This window comes from Lates calcarifer, linkage group LG12, assembly GCF_001640805.2.
Source record: "Lates calcarifer isolate ASB-BC8 linkage group LG12, TLL_Latcal_v3, whole genome shotgun sequence".
Classification (NCBI taxonomy): domain Eukaryota; kingdom Metazoa; phylum Chordata; class Actinopteri; family Centropomidae; genus Lates; species Lates calcarifer.
This window is the reverse complement of record NC_066844.1, coordinates 1,398,747-1,413,932: the sequence shown is the minus strand read 5'-3', so window position 1 is coordinate 1,413,932 and position 15,186 is coordinate 1,398,747. Positions and strand designations below refer to the sequence as shown.

At 37.4% G+C, this 15,186-nt stretch overlaps 2 protein-coding genes and 2 pseudogenes across 2 annotated transcripts; all 4 read right to left on the bottom strand.

Annotated features, from left to right (window-relative positions):
* Positions 1–1,191: 1,191 nt before the first annotated feature.
* LOC108901468 (odorant receptor 131-2-like) lies at positions 1,192–2,593 on the bottom strand. Its single transcript, XM_051074578.1, has 3 exons — positions 2,516–2,593; positions 1,821–2,039; positions 1,192–1,742 (listed from the first exon to the last, which is right to left on the bottom strand). Exons 1-3 carry the CDS (start codon positions 2,591–2,593, stop codon positions 1,239–1,241), a joined length of 801 nt encoding a protein of 266 aa, XP_050930535.1. The 3' UTR covers positions 1,192–1,238.
* Positions 2,594–4,417: 1,824 nt separating this feature from the next.
* Positions 4,418–5,805, bottom strand: LOC108901446 (odorant receptor 131-2-like). The gene is made up of 3 exons (XM_051074577.1): positions 5,649–5,805; positions 5,000–5,218; positions 4,418–4,921 (listed from the first exon to the last, which is right to left on the bottom strand). The coding sequence occupies exons 1-3, from the start codon at positions 5,802–5,804 to the stop codon at positions 4,418–4,420; spliced, it is 879 nt and encodes a 292-aa protein (XP_050930534.1). The 5' UTR covers position 5,805.
* A 1,056-nt stretch (positions 5,806–6,861) lies between these two features.
* On the bottom strand, positions 6,862–8,120 carry LOC108901445 (odorant receptor 131-2-like; annotated as a pseudogene).
* A 2,095-nt stretch (positions 8,121–10,215) lies between these two features.
* Positions 10,216–12,191, bottom strand: LOC108901444 (odorant receptor 131-2-like; annotated as a pseudogene).
* Between the last annotated feature and the right edge of the window lie 2,995 nt (positions 12,192–15,186).

Below are 15,186 nucleotides of genomic sequence, written 5' to 3'. Positions count from 1 at the left end.
AGGAGTTCCTACTATGCAGAGACTCTCAGTGGCTTATAATGACAGTATGGTCTGCTGAAATAGAAAACCTGATATGTATTTGTTGGTTATCTGATCCTGCAAACGGTATTCTCGGCTTTAGCCAATCCTGAACTGAGGTCCGTCAGGTTCTCATCTAGAATGTGGAGCCAGCCTGTATGTGTAAATGTCTGATCATTGTGGACTGCCTTGTTTTTATGTATATTTCCTCTTTTTTCATTTTTTTTATTTTGCTATGGACCATCCATGAGCTGTGTCCTTAATAAAAATTCTATGAATGAATAGATGAATGTATTGTATTGCTCCAATATAACAGTGAGATTGAAAAGTGAAAATTTACTTTTGAATCATGGCCAACGTTAATAAATCAAGGAGGACCAAGTACAGAACCTTGTGGTACACCATAGTTGTTTGACACAGAACCATTTGTTTGAACCAACCCACCCATATATTTGTCCAGTCAACCTACCAACCTATTCCTTGCTCAAATAAACAAATACTGTGAAGTCTTCTCATGAGTTAAGAATAATCAGCAGTACCAGATGTCTACAATATATTGACATAAATCAGTAAATAATGCTGCACAATGTCATTCCTATCCATAAAACCAATGCTATTTACCCACTGTGATCATTCTACACACCTGTTTCTTTTAAGTTGGATGAACCAATCTGTTCACTTACTAGATTTTCTAAAAATGGCAAGTTTGTTAAAGATCTTTAGCTGTTTAAAATTAAAGAATTTCTGCCATTTAATCAGTTTGACATAGTTTTCTTTCTAAAAAACATAGTGCTTTATTTAGGGAAGTTTTACCATACTTAATGTAGTCTGAATAATCGCCAGCAAAAGGAGCATTAGTTAAAATTTCAGCAACCTTTTGCCCTTTTTCTGAAATCTATTTTTAAAATGAAACCAAAAAATAACATGAATTTATCATCAAACAATCATTATGCTCACCATTGTTCCCCTCCATTCATTTATAATTATTAGTTTAATTTACTGATAGGTCAGTAGAGCATGTAATAGATCGAGCTGGTAGTGAAGTTAAGAGCACCCTCTGTAGGACCACAGAACAGATGGTCTGTTTTACTTTCAACAGACCAATAATTTTAGACAAACAAGTCATTGTAGTTCAAATATTTTATATTTCCCGCATTTTAACAAAAGTTTACATTTTTATTTTTATGCTTTGTATCAAATATTATTTTATGAGAGCTATGTTATGATGGGATCTTCAGTGTTGTCTTTGGATGGATGTTTATTGCTCTTGTACATAGGAGATATTTTTTGAAGTACTTCCTGAAAGTCTTGTCTCGTAGCCCGTAGACAATAGGACTAACAAAGCGAGGGAGGATTTGGTTTATAGTAAAAACAGCAAATTTTATGAATCTATCACCTCCTGGGAACAAGTATACGAGCACTTGTATTAACATAGGTTGTACATAGATCAACATACACAGCAGCACCTGAAAGCCATGAAGGAGGATAGTGTTTCTCGCCTTTTTAGCATCAGCATCAGCAGCTTTGGCTGCAAAGAAAATTCTGAAGTAAGTGTAGAAGAGAGTGAGCCAAACCACTACCAGAAACAATATGTGGGATGCATCCCTCTTCTTTAGACTGTAGGTGCTCCTAAACACAGAATCCCTGTAGCAGTACACTCTTGAATTTAAGAACTCCAGAGGTTCAGTGGCCAAGAGGATGAAGATATCTGGCAGGACAGAAAGTGAACTCATTGCCCAGATTATTCCAATCACAATATATGTTCTCTTGACTGTACAAATGTAGTTATAGCGGAGAGGAATGCAGACAGCAATGTAGCACTCTGCTGCCATGAAAGCTAGATTCAGAGGGGTGTTAAGTGTAGTGATAATAGCTGGCAAGATGAGGAGTACGCAGATGGAGACATAGATGGTGCGGAAGGTGTAGGTGAAGATGAAGAGAGAAATGCTGATTGTGAGCTGGATCATGTCGTTGACCACCAGGTGGATGAACAGGATGTAACGTGTGTTCACCTTGAAGATCTGAAATGTACAAATCTAAAGTTAGACAGCAGTGTATGGCAAACCTCTACCTGAATTAAAACAAATGATGAAAAGTTAATTAATTGCTTCAGTAATTCTTCAAGCAAAAGTGCCAACCAGTTTTTGTTCCACTTTCTCCAGTGTGAGGATTTGTAGCTTTTCTCTGTTCAAAGTTAAATATTTCACCTTTCCTGTTTTCTCCTAGTTATTTGTGTTAAATGCTCCAAGTGGCATTCGAAGTTATAGATAGTGAGCAGTAGGAAGACAGTAGGAAGAAGGTACAATACACAATATTCACACTGAAAGATTGTGATAACTTTTCTACTAACTTGAAGTCCAACACATTGCAAAATACTTTTTTAAAATCACCAGTTTGTGAGAAGCAGAAGAAGAGAGAAGCAATTATGCACATTCTGTCCCCCTCATTCTTTTTCTTAACCAACAACAAAAACTAGTGGATTTAAAGATATACACACATGATGTTTGTTGAATGTATGGACCATGGTGGCATTGATGTAGTTGATGGTGATGCCGAGGACGACAACAGTCCACATTCCTGCCAACAGCCATAAGTAACGTGTCCAGGTAATTTACAGCTTCTGTCTCATTGCTGGCCCCAGGTGTGAAATTCATAACAGCAGCAGATGAACTTAAAAAGCAGAAGGCATACAATAAACAATGTCATAATAAAAACAAACATATTTACAAGGTTGTATACTTAAATATTAAAGCCTTTGTTCATCTTGTATGATATTAGAAATGGTCGAGTGAAATAAACAATTCAATGCTGACCTCAGACAAGTAGATGTAGATTTGGAGATTGATCTGCTTTGATATGACTGTGACTGAGAGTTTATATAAAGATGGTAGACTGAGTGTGTGTATGTGTGTGCAGCTGATCTGAAACACCTTCACAATAAAGTTGGACCAGTAAACCATCAAGACTGATGTGTTAGAGCCTGTATCGTCTTCTCTTGGATATATCGGTATAAGTGTATCTGCTGGGCGATAACAACAAACAGCAGTACAGAGATGATAAAGTTTGTATTTCAACTTTAATATGCCCCCCTTCCTTCATAACTATATAGGGTTTACAATGCCTAACTTAAAACCAATCAAACAAGAAAATAAGCTGAAATACAATACATTTGGTTATGTATTATTTGTGTCATTAACTGAAAAGGTCTTTAAAGGTTAATTTTGTCGACTGAATGTGCTCCTGATAAACTCCATGTTTGACTCTACTTGACTCTGTTTTATCTGATGAAGGCCTGTCATCAAAGATAAAGTTGCTCAATTAAACAGATAAGAGAATCACAGGTCTTTAGCCTTAGCCAGTATTCTGTCCAAAGTGCTCGATAGAACATTATTAATAGGCTGAAACAGTATTTCCTGACTACCAACAACCAGTCTGATTTAAAACATAAACATGCAACTGGTACGCATAGTTTTTAAATTTTAGATTAATGGAAAAGGCAAAATGCCTCAATTTTGATGTGTTTTACTGATGAATCTAAAGCTTTTGATCGTATAAATCCAGAGAAATAATTTAGCAAATTATGCCAAAGGCAAGTTCCTGGTACACAGAAACCCTTAGTGGTTTATAATGACAGTATGAGGCTGCTGATAAAATCTACAAGAAGCTGCACTTCAAGCCAAACAATAACCCTGAACTGAGGTCTGTCAGGTTCTCGCCTAGAATGTGGAACCACTGAATTCCAGGCTGTATATGTGAATGTCTGATCATCGTGGACTGTCTTGTTTTTATGTGGATTTCCTCTTTTTTTAACTTTGAACTCAACCTACCAACCTGTTCCTTGCTCAAATAAACAAATACTGTGAAGTCTTCTCATGAGTTAAGAACAGTCAGCAGTATCAAATGTCGATGATATATTAATATAAATAATAATTCTGCACAACATCAACCCTGTCAAAAAATCTGTACCATTCACTAATTCTACAAGCCTGTTTCTTTTAAGACGAACCATTTTCTTTATCTGCTCATGTACTGGGTTTTCTAAAAATGGCACGTTTGATAAAGATCTGTAGCTGTTTAAAATGGAAGAATTATGAGATACTTTTATTCAAATCTAAAGAATAAAACATGATGTTTTATTTATAAACAACACAGTGCTTTATTTAGGGAATTCCTCCTCCATTCATTTTTTAATCATTAGTTTAGTTTCCTGAGAGGTCAGTAGGACATGTGATGAGTCAAGCTGGTAGTGAATTTAAGAGTACCCTCTGTAGGACCACAAAACAAAATGGTCTGTTGTGTGTACAGATGAAACTTTAATTCAGACAAGTCATTACAGGTCAAATATTTCATATTTTCCCCCATCTGACCTAGCCCTTTTTATTATTTTATAAGAGCTATGTTATGTTGGAATCTTCAGTGTTGTCTTTGGGTAGATGCTTAATGCTACAGTGCATAGGAGATATTGTTTGAAGTACTTCCTGAAAGTCTTGTCTCGTAGCCCGTAGACAATAGGACTAACAAAGCGAGGGAGGATTTGGTTTATAATAAAAACAGCAAATTTTATGAATCTAACTCCTCCTGGGAACAAGTCTGTGAGAAGTTGAAGTAACATAGGTCGCACATAGACAATCATACACAGCAGCACCTGAAAGCCATGAAGGAGGATAGTGTTTCTCGCCTTTTTAGCATCAGCATCAGCAGCTTTGGCCACAAACAAAATTCTGAAGTAAGTGTAGAAGAGAGTGAGCCAAACCACTACCAGAAACAATATGTGGGATGCATCCCTCTTCTTTAGACTGTAGGTGCTCCTAAACACAGAATCCCTGTAGCAGTACACTCTTGAATTTAAGAACTCCAGAGGTTCAGTGGCCAAGAGGATGAAGATATCTGGCAGGACAGAAAGTGAACTCATTGCCCAGATTATTCCAATCACAATATATGTTCTCTTGACTGTACAAATGTAGTTATAGCGGAGAGGAATGCAGACAGCAATGTAGCACTCTGCTGCCATGAAAGCTAGATTCAGAGGGGTGTTTTGTGTGGTGAAGATGGCCGGCAAGATGAAGAGGCAACAGATGGAGACATAGATAGTGCGGAAGGTGTAGGTGAAGATGAAGAGAGAAATGCTGATTGTGAGCTGGATCATGTCGTTGACCACCAGGTGGATGAACAGGATAAAGCGAGGGTTCATCTTGAAGATCTGAAATATACAAATCTAAAGTTAGACAGCAGTGTATGGCAAACCTCTACCTCTGTTAATGGTGATTAGTTAATTAATTGTTTCAGTAATTCTTAAAGCAAAAAATGACAACCAAATTCTTGCTCCAGTTTCTCTGTTGTTTCAGTTTTTTTGTGTTTTTTCTCTGCTTAAAGTTAAATGTTGTTCTCTTCTAGGAACAAGGAATTAGTTAACAGAGCAGGGTACAGGAGCTACAAAACACAATATTCACACACTCAAAGATTGTGATAACTTTTCTACTAACTTGAAGTCCAACACATTAGCAAAATACTTTTTAAAATCACCAGTTTGTGAGAAGCAGAAGAAGAGAGAAGCAATTATGCACATTCTGTCCCCCTCATTCTTTTTCTTAACCAACAACAAAAACTAGTGGATTTAAAAATATACACACATGATGTTTGTTGAATGTATGGACCATGGTGGCATTGATGTAGTTGATGGTGATGCCGAGGACGACAACAGTCACATTGCTGCCAACAGCCATAAGTAACGTGTCCAGGTAATTCACAGCTTCTGTCTCATTGCTGGCCCCAGGTGTGAAATTCATAACAGCAGCAGATGAACTTAAAAAGCAGAAGACAGACAATAAACAGTGTCATAATAAAACAAACATATTTACAAGGTTGTATACTTAAATATTAAAGCCTTTGTTCATCTTGTATGATATTAGAAATGGTCGAGTGAAATAAACAATTGAATACTGACCTCAGACAGTAGATGTAGATTTGGAGATTGATCTGCTTTGATATGACTGTGACTGTGAGTTTATATAAAGATGGTGGACTGAGTGTGTGTATGTGTGTGCAGCTGATCTGAAACACCCTCACTAGTAAAGTTGGACCAATAAACCATCAAGACTGATGTGTTAGAGCACGCAATCGGATTCTCTCAGATATATCGGTATCAGTGTCTGTATCTTTTCCACAATAACTAACAAACTGCAATACAGAAATGCCAAAATATGATTCAGGTATTGTCACCATTACATATTTAATCTTCAAGGAAGCAAAGTTGACAAAGTTTCAACTTTAAAATGCCTAAATCCAAATTAAACACATAAACTGAAATTCAATACATATGGTTATGTACTGATTTTTTCATATCTATGTAGATCAGCCCATTAACAGTTAGCATATCCTTAAATTCCTGCTTCAAATACTATTTTTTGATAAATGTAATAAATTCTGTAGCACACAGTGTAACTGCATTAGCGGTGGATTTTAATGAATCAGCTGTTACAATCAGTGACTCCAGACGTCTACACTGGAAAACTCAGACACGGCAAACTTCAGGATGTGTTTAAGGGCTAAATAATCTGTCAGTAGGTCATGTTTATGACACATGAAACAATAAACACAACTTGTCATTCAAAACTTGTCATTCATTCACCACTTCAAGTGAATTCACTTTTTCTTTTCCTGGTGAAAACTGTGAGGGTTTGACGTATCCACACAATAATTAACTTTAACTTCCTTTCAACCCGGTTCTCCCCTAACTGTCAAACGTTTCATGATATAACAGTTTAAATTTTCAAGTTATAACGTGAAACTGTATAGGTTATCATGTGATAGTGTTCCATTTTTCTTTTTCTTGCAGATGGATTCTTAGGATATTCTGACTTTACACAGCAGATACCTTTTCAGATACTTCCTTAAAGTATTGTCTCGTATGCCATAGATGATTGGACTAATGGATCGTGGCAGGACCTGTACAATAATATAGAAAGCATAGAGGGAGTCTGTATAATTCTCAGGGAACCATTGCTGCAGAGCACTTAATAACTGGGGGGCTGCATATGTTGCCATACAAAGCAGCAGCTGAAACCCATGGAGGAGGATTGTGTTTCTGGCTTTCTTAGCATCTTTGCTAGCAGTTTTTGCAGTGAACAGAATTCTGAAGTATGTGTAAAAGATAGTGAGCCAAACTATAACTAGAAACACTGTGTATGTGATGTCCCTCTTCTTGATAATGAGAGGATTTGGGAAGACAGTTCCCCTGAGACAGAACACTTGGGAATTGAAGAAGTCCAGTCGGCTCTGTGGCCAAGGTGATGAAGAGATCAGGAAGAACAGACACCATGCTTGTTGCCCAGATTAAACCAATCAGCATTAAAGTCCTCCTGACGGTGCAGATCTGCACGTGGTGAAGGGGGACGCAGATGGCGATGTAGCACTCCACCGCCATGCAAGCCAGGTTCAGAGGAGTGTTTTCAGTGGTGAACAGAGCGATCAGGACAAAGATGCAACAGACGGAGACATTGACTTTGTAGATGGTGTAGCTGATGACAAACAGGATGATGGTTAGCGTCACTTGGATCATGTCATTGACCACCAGGTGAATGAAAAGGATATACCGAGGATTCATGTAGAAGATCTGGAGGGGGGAAAACCGAAGTATATATAGATTTTTCAGTGTTGACATTCTCCATGTTTGTGGTAACGTTTGACATCTAATTAATGGGCTTTTGCATTCATACTTGGTCTTACTAAGTGTCCTCAGTTCTGTCCACACTGTGATCAGATCTTAACATACTAATACTACTAATACACACCCATTAATGTGAACATTTTCTTGATCTAAATGGGGATCTTACATACATTTACATACACATTTTCCTTCAGTGCTAATGATGATAAAAATGTTATTTTTTCTACCAGATGATCTCAGCTAAATTCATTATTAGTGGCAGCATGTCAGTAAAGGAATATCAGACCTGATGTTTGCAGAAGGTGTGAATGAGGCCTGCATTGATGTAGCTGATGGAAATCCCAAGAACCACAACAATCACATTCTTGGTCACAGCTTTAGAGAAGGAATCTTGATAACGAACAGCCACCGTCACATTGGTAGACGATGCGTTCATCTCTTGAAAGCTGAAAATAAGGCTAACAGAAAACATAATATTATGCAGATAGTAGTCAAAACAGCATCTACAGTACCAACCTTACTGGACCAGAATATAAGACAAAACTGATTAAAGGACCAAAATAAGTAAGATGAATGTTTTTCTGATTCACTATCACTAATCTGATATTTTTTAAATGTTTAAGTGAAACAAAATACAACATAACAAAAATATAGAGGCCTGGATAAAAAATAAATGTTCTGATCATCACAGTTTTTATTTGAATAATCCAACTGATAATTATCCTTATTATCTTGAATTTGTGTTACTAAAGTACATACAGTCATGAAAACTTTACACAGTTTACACAACACGTTACACAACTTTATGCATATATGAGAATCATTGCATTTGCATCACTTCAGATTATATTATGTGATGCAGTGTAATCCTTCACAGTGAGCTGTGGATCATCAAAATGTCTTTGCCATTAAAACCATTTATCTCACAAATCTCCAGTATGTGTTTACAATATGTATTCATGGTACATCCATACAGAGCACACACACACACACACACACACACACACACACACAAAACTGCTAAAAATAAAGCTCCCCTTAATTCTATATTAATGTCAGTGTTGTGTATGTCATTGTTATTCATACCTGTGTGTCTGTTAATAAGCAGTTTATTGCACCAGATGATCAAACATTTCAAAGTTTGAGTGCAAAGGAAACACTAACCACTCGCTGTGACTAGTTTCACACTAAAGTAGTAGTACCATATCTACTTATTCTGCAGTCTGGTAGTCCCTCATCTGTATTTGCTGTACTCTGATGTTTTATATGGAGGTGAAGGAGGCTGTTGAAGTTAACGCCTAGGGTTGAAAGTTTCTATTACTAGTCTTCCAATCTTTCTAGCTGCTCCACCATGACAACCGTTACAAAGGAAAGACTTCCACCTGTCAGTTTGTCATTGATTGTAATTGTATGGTGTAGTCTGTTTTTAGAAAGTTACAGCAAAACTCAATCTAATCAAAAAGCTTAAAAGCTTTGAAAATAGTCTAATATCTGCTATTGACATTTCATGGCTGGACGCTGCAGAACCTGTGTGATGAGTTAAAGTTTGCGAAGATTAATCCTGCGTAGAGAAACTCAATGCATCAGAGACAGGAGAGCTCACCCCAGGCAGACAATCCAGAGCATCAGTCTCAAATGTAACATTCAATATCTTACTTACTATCATTTTTTAGATATATGACTGCAGTGTACAGGAAGTGGTACTTACCTTAGTTAATGCATTTGGACCAAGGACACCAATGTAATGGCTCCAATAAATCTCTGACTTTACAGTAGGGGTGTTAAAGAGGTGTGTGTTTGCGTGTTAAGGTGTTTTATACATACATGTGGGTGACACATGGATATGCACGTGTGCCTATATTTACATGTACAGCTGTGTGTGTGTGTGTGTGTGTGTGTGTGTCCTCACATTTTATTGTTTCAGATGTCTGTCCGTCTGTCCATCCCATTCTCAAGAACGTGATATCTCAGGAACACCTTGAGAGAATCTCTTCAAATTTGGCACAAATGTGGACTCAAGGATGAACTCAGTAGAATTTGGTGGTCAAAGGTCAAGGTCACTGTGACATCATGATGTCAATAAACAATTTAACGCCATATCTCAGGACCAGAGGGGGAGATTGTGACCATATTTCCTGCAACTTGACCAGTTGGCTGAGATTAAGTTTGCGATCATGGAAATTAATAGAAAGTGGTAAAGTCATTTAAAAGGCAGGAATATAATTTCACAAACTTACAAAAATTTCAAGTTCAAGCAAATTTTTAGGACTTTTCTAAACTTCAGAAGTAATGCAAATTTCTTAATTATTTAGTTATCAGTTATCACTGTTTAATTATTAGATGTGGCTGTGCCACTGGGTGAAACAAGACATTAAATTTATTGAAATCATTCACGAGTAACAAAGGTACCTTCAATGAACTAAAAGTTTTGCTTGAACACAGTCTTGAACACTAGTCTGACGATAGAGGTAACTGAGTGACATATGAGTGAGGCAGTGATACCATCCACACAGACATTTATGAGTTTGTATTTACACAGATGTATAACAGTCTCTCTGGCTAAACTTTGTATGTATAAAGTCAATAGTGTGAAGGCATGGGGTAAGCTTCAATAGTTGGTAAAACTCTCTAATTCTAGTCTATAAATGGATGCTGACTTTACACAACAGATACCTCTTCAGATACCTCCTGAAGGCTTTGTCTCGTATGCCGTAGATGATTGGACTAATGGATCGTGGCAGAATCTGTACTATGATATAGGTAGCAAAGAGGGAGTCAGTATAATTCTCAGGGAACCATTGCAGCAGAGCATGTTTTAACAGGGGTTCTGCATATGTTGCCATACACAACAGCACCTGAAACCCATGGAGGAGGATTGTGTTTCTGGCTTTCTTAGCATCTTTGCTAGCAGTTTTTGCAGTGAACAAGACCTTGAAATAAGTGTAAAAGATAACAAACCAGACTACAACTAGATAGATAATGTATGTGATGTCCCTCTTCTTGATGATTTGGGGATTTCGAAAGGCAGTTTCCCTGAGACAGAACACTTGGGAATTGAAGAAGTCCAGCGGCTCTGTGGCCAAGGTGATGAAGAGATCAGGAAGAACAGACACCATGCTTGTTGCCCAGATTAAACCAATCAGCATTAAAGTCCTCCTGACGGTGCAGATCTGCACGTGGCGAAGGGGGACGCAGATGGCGATGTAGCACTCCACCGCCATGCAAGCCAGGTTCAGAGGAGTGTTTTCAGTGGTGAACAGAGCGATCAAGATTAAGGTGCCACAGACGGAGACACTGAGTTTATAGATGGTGTAGCTGATGACAAACAGCATGACGGTCAGCGTCACTTGGATCATGTCGTTGACCACCAGGTGAATGAAGAGGATATACCGAGGATTCATGTAGAAGACCTGCAGAGAATAAAGTCTATTATTAAATGCTTTATTACAATCTAATATTGAAAGTAATATATAGATCCAGCAAATTAAAAATAAATAAATAAGAGTGAACTTGTGAGAAAGATTGCAGGCCTGTCTGAATATTTTCTTATTGAGTTTATTTTAGATTCAGCCTTGAATTTTAATGTTTCTTTGTTAAAAGTTATACACAGTATTATTGTTTTTCTACTGAAAGTGTTCCCTGTAGAGCTGCTGCATGTGTCCTGTCTGTTATCAAGGCAGATCTGGACATATTTTCATGTTTTAATGGTAATGTTGCATTGCTGCTCTCCTTTATAACAACTGGACTCTACAGAGTGAGCTCTTCTGTATTCTCATGTCAGTTTTCTCTTCAAACAATGTCCTGAATGTTACTCAACATAAAAACAACCCTCCTGGACAAAGTAATGAACTTAAAGCTTTATGTTATAGCTGCCAGTTTTAATAATTCCAGCTTCTTACCTGAGAACTCATATTTTTTGTGTTACTCTGACATGACCTTTGCCATGGAGAAGAAGCCAGTGAGAGGTGTCAAAACTGACCCAGAGCTCAAAGTTAACTGATTTAAAACTACAGTATCTAACTTTATTCTAATATTTTTAGTTGAAATATGACCCTAGGATGCATCTTAATGTGGAGAGGTGCTGTCAGAGGCTGTGGCCTTCATTCATATCATATTAGTGAGTTAAGAATTAGGACCATGCAGTATTTGGATTACACCTGTTATTTCAATGTGACATGGATTTTATCATCACTTCATATCCTCTACAGCTTTTAAATATGTCAGATCAGACACAGATACCCAACCAAAGGACTGGGGCCAAAGGAGCTTAATCATTAATTTAATAAATGCATTTATTTTACCATATTTCCTGAGTAAATAATATTAGTGTTTGCACATAATGAAAGGAATATCAGACCTGGTGTTTGCGAAAGGTGTGAATGAGGCCTGCATTGATGTAGTTGATGGAAATGCTGAGAACCACAACAATCACATTCTTGGTCACAGCTTTGGTGAAGGAGTCTCGATACTCTATAACCACAGTCACATTGGTAGATGACAGGTTCATCTCTTCAAAGCTGAAGATCTAACAAATGAGAAAACATTTCAGTAAATATTAAAAATAACCACAGAATACAAGAATACTAGTGTTATTCATCTCAAGTTTAAGACCAGAACTTCACAGATAAAACTTCACATATGATAATAAAAATAACATATTTGAGGAAACATGTTTTAGTTGGATTTCCTCCTGTTAATTAAGAAAGAGTACATTGAAAATATGTTTTAATATCAAGCTTCCCAGCACACACTGACAGTAAACCATTATTATATCCTGTTAGAGAATCACTTGATATCACATCGTGATGTGTGGCAGAGATATTCACTGAGAGTCATCAGTATTCACCTCAGGCTCGGGATCAGGACATCAACTTGAGAGATAAAAAGCAGTGTATTGTTATTTGAAGTTGAAGTGAATGCACTTAAAATCTTATAGTTAATATTCAGGATCTGAAAAGAACAGGAAGTTCACTTCAAGGACTGAGTCAAGAGCAGCTGGTCCTGTCCAGAGTCCAGTGAACCAAGTCCAGCTGCCCTCGATTCAACCCTTCATGGTTAACCATAATTATAGCATGCACAGTATTTATACATTTCGTAAGAAGTTAATTAGCCTTTTAAATTCAACATTCAACATTCAAGGTCCTTCAAAAACAGCATCTACATTAGCATTAATGTTTGCTTTCAGTCATGTCTGTAGCTTTAGTGTCAGAGGTTTTGACCAAACTCGTAACTTCTTATTGCTTCATCCAGCAGACTCAAAACAGTGTTGCTGATCTGGATCAGAGAATTTTATAAAATTGCCTGCAAAAGAAAAGGAAAGAAAGACATTGTACACTGACAGAGAAAATACACCAGTAAAACAATGTAAAAGCAGCTAACCTGGTTCTTACAGGGTCGTATACAGTATGTGTCAGAATAACAGGACACTTGTCTGAAGTCACATGACTGCACAGTTCCTTACCTTAGTCAGTGCATTTAGCTCATCACGCCAACACTGTGGCTTCAGGAATGTTCAGACTTTATATGTGGTCTGGTTGGCAATCATCTGAGGATTGAGTAGGTTTAGATACCACATGTATGTCTGTGTGTGTGTGTGTGTGTGTGTGTGTGTGTGTGTGTGTGTGTGTGTGTGTGTGTATTCCTGCATGTACACACAGCATGAAAGTAAATTTACAAACACGCTAAAGTAAATTTGCAAGTACACATTTCAGTGTACTGAATTTTGACTTTTCATTTGGTGCCATCATCAGGGATGATAAAGCCTCATCTCAAGACCTGTGTGGAAGAAAAAGAAGAATTTTAACTCCACAGTGTGAAGGCCTCATACATTTTTCAAGTTGAACATCACAGGCAAACCCTATGCTGTAACTGAATCCTCATGACAAGTTGAATCAGTGGAAATCTGTGGGAAAAAAGTGCTTGAAATTGTTCCTCCAGTCAAACCTCAGCACATTGGTTCATTTTTTAGATGTTTAGAAATCATCTGTGAGGTTTAACATTATGGTCTCAGAGGAGGTCAGAGCCTTGTTAAATGACACACTTCATCATCTGATTCATGTGATTTGTATACAATCAGTGCAGAGCTGCGCTGTGACTGATAATTTGATTTTGTTTCTTTCTTTTTTTTGTAACTTCAGAAGAAATGCAATGTTACAAGAAAATGTAACGTTGCTGAGCAGCAGTGTCCTCTGCAGCCATGAGTGGTAGTTAATTCTATTGGGTCATCCAAATGGTGTATATTACCCATGATTCCCTGCTTCTGGAGCAGGAAGTGCTGTCACTGTAACAAACACACCAAACTCTGTTTCTACTTCTTGATATTTCTGTCAGTTTCCAGGCTGGATATCAGAGATGAACGCTGGTTTTGATTTTTAAGTCTTTTTAACTGATCTACAGTTCAAAATAATTCTGAGATTGTTACATATTTTAAGGTAAAACAGTTACGTAAAGTTGCTTTAATTATCTAATCTTTCCTTTTACAGTGGTTGATTGTTTAAAGGGCCTTGTGATGTTAAAGGGAAAGGGAGAATCTGCCTCTGGTCTGCTCTGTCTGTCAAGATATTTTGTTATGGAGAGGTCAAGTCTGCATTAACACTGTGTTGTGTTTAGTAACTTTGTTGTAGCCCTGAAGTACAAAGAAACTCTACTCTGCGAAGTCTTTGGTTATGCCATCACTGCTTCCTCCTTCTGTTTTCACCTGCGTGAGTAAACTCAGGAAAGACCTTTGGGACCTCCTGACATTTGCAGAAACCCTCGGTGTATTCAGGAAGTGAGTGATGCTGCAGGACACAGAGCATGAAACCACCTCATCAGCCCTCATTAGGCCCTGACAGTAAAGGTCACACACACACTGGGGTAGCTTGTTATGTAGCATTCAGCATGCACTGCACACACACGGCATCAAAGGGGTTTATTAGATAAGTCTTCTGAGAGAGTTTCTCATTATTGACATTAAAAGAAGGAGCTGGTCTCTGCTCTATTAGCTGTGATATTTAAGTTGATCATTTGCTCTTAATGGCTTTTTTTTTTTTTTTTTAGTAAATTAAAAACAAGTTGCGGCATGCTCAGAGGAGAACAGCTGATTAATTTCACTGACATTAACAAGGTTGTTTGAAAACAGTACAGTTTTCTCAGTGGACCTGCTCTTTGGTCCCATCAGCTGGTAATCCACCAGGACGACGCTGTTGTTCCTCACTGACTTGTCTGACTTGTTTGCTCTTTTCTTAACTTTTACTGTGAAACAAAGAAACTTTAGTTTATTTGTTGCATCATTAAATAAAATGTTTGTTTTGTATTGCAGCAGTTTTTACATTTCTGATTTCATCCTCAGTCTATCAAACTCAAAATGTATGAATTTTCATATAGTGGAAACTAAATTAGCTCTGAAATGATTAGTTTGATTAGTCAATTAATAGATCATCCTTTAAAAAAAGTATTTTTAAGGCAAACAAGACAAAACAAGACTCTTGGTCATCGCGGACATGGGGAACATGAGGACGGCA

Excerpts from the sequence above, each read along its gene's own strand:
- LOC108901446 (XM_051074577.1), bottom strand. The coding sequence starts at position 5,804 with ATGAATTTCACACCTGGGGCCAGCAATGAGACAGAAGCTGTGAATTAC. Across the intron at positions 5,219-5,648 it reads ATACATTCAACAAACATCAT|ATCTTCAAGATGAACCCTCG; the intron begins GTGTGTATATTT and ends TGTATATTTCAG. Across the intron at positions 4,922-4,999 it reads AGTGCTACATTGCTGTCTGC|CTTTCTGTCCTGCCAGATAT; the intron begins ATTCCTCTCCGC and ends GCAATGAGTTCA.
- LOC108901468 (XM_051074578.1), bottom strand. The coding sequence starts at position 2,593 with ATGTGGACTGTTGTCGTCCTCGGCATCACCATCAACTACATCAATGCC. Across the intron at positions 2,040-2,515 it reads ATACATTCAACAAACATCAT|ATCTTCAAGGTGAACACACG; the intron begins GTGTGTATATCT and ends TGTACATTTCAG. Across the intron at positions 1,743-1,820 it reads AGTGCTACATTGCTGTCTGC|CTTTCTGTCCTGCCAGATAT; the intron begins ATTCCTCTCCGC and ends GCAATGAGTTCA.